This window comes from Pagrus major, chromosome 9 (genome assembly GCF_040436345.1).
Source record: "Pagrus major chromosome 9, Pma_NU_1.0".
Classification (NCBI taxonomy): Eukaryota; Metazoa; Chordata; class Actinopteri; order Spariformes; family Sparidae; genus Pagrus; species Pagrus major.
The window spans coordinates 3,135,471-3,144,108 of NC_133223.1; the positions used below are offsets into that span (position 1 = coordinate 3,135,471).

Genomic DNA, 8,638 nt, shown 5'->3' on the forward strand with positions numbered 1-8,638 from the left:
AGAATTTGCTCCCATTCAGCCTCAAGAGCATTAGGGAGGTCCAGCACTGATGGTCTGGCTTATTATCAGATCCAATATTCAGCATATTTCGGCAGAATCAGTATTTTTTGACATATTGCCAATAAAACAAATTAATTTAAAAATGTGCTACTTTGGCTCCGATGCAGAACTCTTTTTCTGTAGTCGCCATTCTGTGGTCTTACTCCATGTCCTGCCGTGACAATGTCTGACTGGATGTTACTTGTGATATGTAACCAATCAACTTTGAATCTGCAAAGAAGCTACTAACTAAAGTTATCAAATAAACTTATTGGAGTGGAATAATAGAACAACAAGTAAGAGGGAATGGAAAACTCATGTAAATACAAGTACCTTAAAATTGTACTGTAGTAGTACAGTTCTTGATTAAATTGTACTTAGTAATCAGTCTCCTTGATTACTAATAATCAAAATCAACCCTGAAAAAAAGATCGGTTGATCTCTAGGATTGAGATCAGACCTGAGTTTGTGTGCTGCATTGTTATAAAGAAAAGGACAAACATGAATAGTTTACACAAAGTTTTAAGAATACTATTGTTTGAAATATTGTATGCTGTAAGTATGTTGTCATGGGTTCAAACGTTTGGCCAAAAAACAAGACAGAATATACAGAATAAATTGAGAGTTTAAAAATAAATCTGAGCACAACTACAGAAGGAGATGAATTATCTCTGGCAGTTCAGTGAAAAATCAGTTGTTTAAGTCCAAGTGTCTTATATTCAGAAAAGCTTCAACAGAAATTGTCTAGCTTCAGTTTTAGCATTATGTGGTGTGTGTAGGAATCAGTTAGTATCTTTTTATGTGGTTATTAAGGAGAACAGTGACAACACTGACTTGTAAAGACTGAGCTGAATACTGAAATCTGTTGCTCCCAGCATGGGGGTCGGGACCCTCTGAGGGGTCAAAAATAATGTGAAATTTAATAGTGAAATAATATATGTTTTTACTACCTCATATACAACAAGATCAATACTTCAGTGGTAATGCAGTGCTTCTTCAGTGGTTCTCTGGGTGGTTGAGGTGCTATATAGCACCGCTGCTGCACAAAGAACCTGTTAAACCCCTGTATGTTTAGTCGGGGGGAGGGATTTAATAAACTAGACTAAAAAACAGTATATTTCCCAAAGACACATTGTTTAGAACCATTATTTTTGAAGCCATATCGTGATAGCCACAGTTGTAATGGTTCTATATTACATTATTATTACATTATATTATTACCTGTGATTATGAGCCGAAGAACAACTTTTAGTGCTATTTAGCCCAATTTTTGTTTAGTGTCCAGGCATCTGTTAATCCTCCAAACAACACTTTCTGAAACTCTTCAGTTGAAGCATTAACTATGATAAGGTGTCACAACCCAAAATGTACCCAGAATGGACACCAGATGGCGTTCTAGGCTTACAGCTGGAGTAAATGAAGTCGTGGCAGTTAAAACACTGCAGAGCAGACCATACAGCTTTGGGTGGGAATATGCTCCTGATTTAAAAAACAAAACAAAACGGTATATACACTACTGTATATAATCAAGACTCAATCTTCTTTTCCTCATTATTTTTAATTTATCTGTTAATGAGGGGTTAGAGGGGTGAAACAGCCACTGTACTTAGATATAAAATGCAGGTGAAAGGGAGGAGAGAAAGATTTCAGCCAAACTCTGGTACTGCATGTTGTTGTATGTTGTGGTTGAAATTATTCAAAAGATTTGATTGCCACAACATTTGGGGGAAACATATTAGTGGCCTAATAAGATGAATCCTGAAAAAAGAGACAGAGAGGCCCTAAGACTATCCTAAGTAATCATGACCACAAATCTATATTGATGCTGCTTTTAACATTGTTACATGCAGTGATGAAATGTAACTCAGTACATTCACTCAAGTACTGTACTTAAGCACAACTTTGATGTACTTGTACTTTACTTGGGTATTTCCATTTTCTGCTATTTTATACTTCTACTCCAATACATTGTGGAGGCAAATATTGTACTTTTTACTCCACTACATGTATTTGATTACTTTAGATACTAGTTACTAAAGTAGCCAAAGTAGCACATTTGTATGTAATCAGAAAATTGTTAAATATCAGGTCTGATAATCTGTCGACCCACAGTATACTGTGTATAATTAACTTTTAACTGTACTTTTGAATTTTAAGTACATTTTTACATTTAAGACTCTTACTCAAGTACTTTTCATATGGGTGACTTTCACCTTTACCAAAGTAATATTTTAACACAGTATGACTTTTGGGTACTTCTACAATACTGGTTACATGTATCTGTAACCCGTATTTGTAATTATACGTATTATATTAAATGAAATTGAGTTCTTTGACGTGATTAAATTATTTATGGTATGTTATGAGATAGCATGTTAATGTAATATTTTGGTGCATTTTTTAATCCTTTACACAGCTTTAACACACACATATATATATACATACCTTGTTAACTCCAGAGCAGAGTGTTGTTTGATAGTTTAAAAGTGTGTTTGTTGATTTGTGAGGAGCTGACCCGCCCCCCTCACCTTATCTTTGTCTATCTGGCCGCTCCTGATTAGCATAATTACGGTATGCAGCTGCTTCCCAGGAGCTTTCACATGTTGAAACACACGTCCTGTGCTCTTTGGGAGCAGCGCTACAGGTGAGGAGCCAACACAGTTGTATACGACCTAAAATGAGGCCAAAAATGACTCTCCTGCCGCTACTTGCGACATGTGTCCTCGGTTTGTGTGCCCTCTCACATGTGGAGGAGATGAAGGGCCAGGAGCGACTCTTTCTCGGCTCCCTGGGGCTCTCCGAGCGGCCACGGCCCGCAGGGAGTCAACAGCCCTGGCGCCACGTCCCCTTCGCGCTCTGGAGGATGTTCCGGAGGTCAGGGAACATCCAGGGCCAGGAGAGCGACCCCTGCACGGTGTCCGAGTACGGAGTCCGCGGCAACATCATCCGATACGTGCAGGACCAAGGTAGTGCCATTAAATTTAGTGTCTACAGAGTACAGTAGGGTTAGGTAGGTGTATGTCCTTTAACCCCAAACTTTGACTGATTTTGAGTTGCAAATAAAGGCAGAAATCAAATATTCTTTAAAATCTTTTATGCTTGTTAGATCCCGTTCTTTAATTTTCCACAGTCCATCTCTAAATAATAAATGTAATTAATGTATTCAGATAAAAATCAGAGAAACACCTTAAAAAATGTTGGTCCTATTTAGGACTATCAGAACAATTAATCGAAATATCATTTAAATGGCAATATGGCACCCAATATGACAAGTGCAATATCCAAATCACAAGAGCTGCTTTTTTTAAAAATAAAAGTAAAATGTTTGACAAAATGTGTGTAAAAAGTACCCAAAAGTCATACTTGCGTATACATACAAATAAAGAGGCCCACTAGGTTAAAATATTACTTTGGTAATAATGAAAGTCACCCACATGAATAGTATTTGAGTAAAATTCTCTGATAAGTATCTGATATTAAAACTATCAAAGGATCAAGTAAAAGTAAGTTCTATATACTGTATCTAGTGTATTCTATGGGTTGTCCAGTTACCCGCCTGGCCGATTGTCAGATCCAATAATCAGCTTTTTTCTGATTATTGGAATCAGGGTTTTGTAAATCTGATGGCCGATAAAATTCATTTAAATTTGGACAACTTTGGCTCTGATGCAGAATGCATTCTGCAGAGTCACTACTAACTAAAGTTATCAAAATATGTAGAGCAGATGTACAAGTACCTCAAAATGGTACTTAAGTACTGTACTTGAGTAAATGTACTTGCTGCAGAGGTGCCCTGGCCTCTAAATCTTGTTCTCCAGTTGTAAGAATACATGTTTTTTAGATGCAGACGTGGCGCCAACAAATGTCATCATTTGTTGTCAACTGTCATGATTTTAATTAGGTTTTCAGTAAAAAAGATCATTCATACTAATCATGAATCATATCGCAATCACAATATTTGTCAAAACTACAAAAAATGCATTTCCTGCGAAAATACAGTGTGAATGCTGACGGCTGAAGTGATTTTGGAAAAACTGCTGACTAAACTGGAAAATAATTGCCTGAAATGCATAAATCTATAAGAATTAATGGTCAAGAATTTGCAGGAAAAGCTGAATTTTTCAAAAGCTGAAAAGGCAGAAAGCTGAAGAGTAATAGGCTGAATGGGCTAAAAAAGCTGAATATTGATAGTTGAACAGTTTCTCTAGCTGAACATAAAGCTGAATATTTGAAAAAACTGAAAAGGCTGAAAAGCTGAAAAGTAATAGGCTGAAAGAGCTTTAAAAGCTTAACGTTTTGATAGTTGAACGGTTTCTATAGCTGGAGCAGTAGCAGAACCAAAGTTGAAAAATTCCCCATAAGAATGAATGGGAAAACACCTCCCAAACTCATGCGAGTCTAGAGAAAAGTGTAATGGTTATGGCCATAATATTATATATTGAGTAACAGGAGACATTGTTGAACCCTGTGATGTGTTTTTTATTTCTGTAGAGTGAAAAATGAGGGTACGAGAGCGAGAGACAAAACCGGCACCGTCTGCTCCACTCCAGAAATTTAGGCTCAAAGTTAACACTGCGGCTTATGGTGGAGTTGCTGGAGTGCTTGTTGCTCGAGGGCCTCTACAGCCAAAAGTTTAGGTCCTACATCTGAAATAAGACCATCATCTGAAAGCCAACAAGACTTCCTACATTTCCATGTATATATTGTCTATGTGAAGTAAAAGATGTGGGACCCAAATCAAGCTGAAGATAATTTTTGCTCAAGTTTTTGCAGCTGCTCTCCACTCTAGCGATGATGTCACACACTCTAGCTCACGCAATACACACCCATTATAAAACCAGAAGACCAGTTAAAAATCCTTAAAACTAAAACTGTGATTATTTCAAAACCGTAAAAGACTTTAAAATGCTGAATACATGACCAATAGTTCAAGGTCTTGTTACTTGGAGAAAGTTGGAATGGTGTCTGGAGCTCAAAGTATGAGGAACAACAAGAGGTTGAAAGTCAATGAGTTTTGAGGAGGATTTGAAGATTTTCCTATTTCCTTTTATATTTTATATTTATTTTTTTTGAAAAAGCTGAATATTTGAAAAAGCTGAAAAGCTAAAAAGCTGAAAAGTACAAGGCTGAAAGAGCTTAAAAAGCTGAACATTTTGATAGTTGAACGGTTTCTATAGCTCAAAATTTGTAGGAGTAGAAGCGAGACAAAATGAGGGGACAGCATTCACACTAATGAATTCCAGAAGGACAATAATTTATTAGTGTGAATGCTTGCAGGAGAGCAGAGGAGAGGAGGGGAGGAGAGGGAAGAGAAGAAAGAAATCAGATTTATGCTTGCAGCATTCACACTAATAATAAATTCCAGAAGGACAATAATTGCAATTTGTTTAGTTTTTTTTTTATCCATTTTATGCAACCACAGTCTTATTCCGTTCCAAAAGTATATTACAAACATATTAATCAGTTTTGGTTAAAGTTGAATAAATGGCGTGTGTGAAACTGCATTATATCAACAGCTTTAAGAACTGCAGATATTTTTGCACATAGTGTGAGGAGACAGTTTTGAGGTAACTTAGATCCATTTTAATCAATTTTTATTAAGTTTTAAGAAAACAGTAAATACCTGGTGGAGTTGTGTTGCATAGCACCAAAATTCCCTTCCATTAGACAAATTAGAATTCAAGGTTTTAGGTCTGTAATATAACATTGAAGTTTTGTCAATTTGTTATAATAATCATATATATAAATAGGGTAATTCACATACTCTGTTTGTCCTGTGGTTCTGTACTGTACCTGTCTGCAAAGCTTGGCTCATATTTATTCATAAAAAAGCACGTAGAGTCAAAAAAGACAAATAATGACTAAGATTTGCACACAGGTGTGAGGCAGAGAATGTACACTATTATTTATTTATTTTAAGTATATCATGGCACAGCAATCAAAACACATTGTTCACAAAATGTCTTTTAAAACCTCTGTTTCAAAGGGGGGTTGCACTAAATCGTCCTGCAAATATGCCTCTTCAAAAATGTGTTGAGTGCCACCACAGTGTGTGTTTGAGTGAGAAGTCATGACAAATTATTCTTCTTCATGATTTAGGTTCTCATGCACCTGGGCTCCACTTCAATAAAACCCCTGATAAATCCTTTAAAAATTGTAATGTCCTTGTTTAAATGCTCATCTACTTGCTGATGTGTTGCAGGCCGGCTGGTGTCTGGCTGGAGCAGCAACTGTCAGGCCTGTCTGGAGAAGCAGCTTTTCTTCAACATGTCCGTCTTGCAGCCTGTGGAGCTGCTGTCCCTGGCTCAGCTTGAGGTGAAGTTCCACTGGAAGCCCTTCAGATCTGCAGAGCTCCTGCAGGGACCCCGAGCCCTTAGTGTGTCCTTGTATAAAGTGATTCGAGCCACACTGAGGGGAGCCAATCCCCAGGCCAACCGCAGACTCCTGCTGTCCAAGTCGGTCCAGCTGCAGCCTGAACTCACCTCCATCACCATGGACCTCACCTCCCTGGCAGAGAGCTGGCGCAAACTGGGACGCAACTACGGTTTGGTTTTAGAGCTGCTGCCTCTTAGCGCAGATCCAGAGGAACTTCTCCCTTTTCAACCAGGGAACTCTCTCCCGTTGGATCCTACCTTCACGCTGCCACTGATCCAGGCCTCACTGGTGGCCGTGTCCCTCAACCCCCACCAGTGTCGCTCCAGACAGAGAAGAAGCACCGTCCACCTCCCCGTGACACCTAGCAATGTGTGTAAGGCTCGCCGCCTCTACATCGACTTCAAAGACGTGGGCTGGCAGGACTGGATCATTGCTCCACAGGGCTACATGGCCAACTACTGCCACGGTGAGTGCCCGTTCCCACTCAGTGAGAGTCTGAACGGCACCAACCACGCCATCCTGCAGACGCTGGTGCACTCCCTGGACCCGCATGGCACCCCACAACCCTGCTGCGTCCCCATCCGTCTATCCCCTATCTCCATGCTCTACTACGACAACAACGACAATGTGGTGCTCCGGCATTATCAGGATATGGTGGTGGATGAGTGTGGATGTCGATGAAGCTAGTAGACACTTCTGATTGGCCCTTGACTATCAAATATCCACCAGTTCTTTTTAAACTTCCTGGTCCAAAGTTTCAATTTGATGATGTGACTTAATGCTTTTTGATGATTTGACAGATCAAGTTTTCAATGTATATTGTTATTTGCAGTCGTTGATTTAAATTTTTTTTTAAAATAAAAATTAGATTTGTTTGGTTCCACAGAAATGGTGACATATTTTAATATGAAGGCTGGTGTTAATAAAAATTGGAAGTAAGGGGGTCCCTCAAATGCTTGGTGGAAACGAGTAATGCTGCTGAGTGATTACTTCAAAATAAAATTTATCAAGATAGGAATACAATACATTTTGGCCAGTAGTTTAAGACAACTACGCTGGCTAAAATATACAGTCGCTTTATAGTCTGCTCTTCTCTACTGTAAGATGGGGTACAAATCAGCCAAGAAATATGATTGTAGCATTAATTATTTCAGGTTTTACAACCATGTAAAAAAAGTCCTATGCAGGATACTGTACTGCAGGGTACAATGCTAAAACATTACTTACAATAAGAAATTGGGCTAGACTGTGACCCTCCTTCATAGATCAAATTTGATCAATTTGCTGTGAGAATTGCAGAACTAGGGCTGCAACAAATGATTTTTGGGAATTCCATAGTGATTTGGTGGATTTTCTAGTTTAAGATAACATGATATAAGAATCGCTGAAACATTCCTCATCCAAGCATTTTTCTCTTGCCATTCCTGCTAAGTTTTGGAAGCTAATAATCACAGCTTATTGTAAAAATCAACAGCTTAAACCTTCATATTGATAAAAAAAAATACACATCACAAGATTTAGATTAGCCATACGTATGTGCAGACAGAGTACGTCTTAGCCTTTTCATGTCACACTGTTTTCCAGGTTTAAATGTTCCATTGAAGGAGACCAGCTACTCTGTTATCTACTAAAGGAGAAATTTACTTTCTTATCTCACTTTCCTGCCTGATAACACCCCCACCACCCATCACCTCTACCACCACCTTCACTGAGCCAGACATACCACACAACTGGTTGATAACAACCAGTCGCCACAGCAACCACAAGAGGCTGTCATGTTGTAGTAATTAGTGTGAGAGAGATGTAGAGAGTTTGGGGTGTGAAGCGAAATGGGCTGAACCCAAATTTCTGCCCTCTGGACTAGGGTGCTGAGCCCTCACAGGTTTCAGTTGTACGTACAGTGACATGTTCACTGTCATGACATCAAGTCTGCAAATGCGTGAGACTGCAAGGCTAATACAAGCCAGTGATAGACAGCCCTAAAGATTATGCATTCGATAGGGTAAAACATTTTTTTTTATTTATAATTTTTTTGTATTACAAGTTTTTAGCATTTTTCTTTTTGTTTGAATATGCAAATGATACATTATCTGATTTAAAAAAATGTTATGGGAGCAAACAGCCCAAAAATCTCAAAAAGAACTAACCCATGAAAAACGAAAACTTTTGCCTGTAATGTTTGGCCTTAATTTTAGAAATTTAGTTTGGACAGTTCACTGAATTG

At 38.4% G+C, this 8,638-nt stretch overlaps 1 protein-coding gene across 1 annotated transcript; it reads left to right on the forward strand.

Moving 5' to 3' along the window:
* Positions 1 to 2,637: 2,637 nt before the first annotated feature.
* gdf3 (growth differentiation factor 3) lies at positions 2,638 to 7,303 on the forward strand. Its single transcript, XM_073474088.1, has 2 exons — positions 2,638 to 3,005; positions 6,242 to 7,303. The coding sequence occupies exons 1-2, from the start codon at positions 2,717 to 2,719 to the stop codon at positions 7,093 to 7,095; spliced, it is 1,143 nt and encodes a 380-aa protein (XP_073330189.1). The 5' UTR covers positions 2,638 to 2,716; the 3' UTR covers positions 7,096 to 7,303.
* The last annotated feature ends 1,335 nt before the right edge of the window (positions 7,304 to 8,638 follow it).

Bases quoted from the DNA above. Each gene is read 5' to 3' on its own strand.
- gdf3 (XM_073474088.1), top strand. From the start codon at position 2,717: ATGAGGCCAAAAATGACTCTCCTGCCGCTACTTGCGACATGTGTCCTC. The intron at 3,006-6,241 runs GTAGTGCCATTA...GATGTGTTGCAG, and splicing joins CCGATACGTGCAGGACCAAG to GCCGGCTGGTGTCTGGCTGG.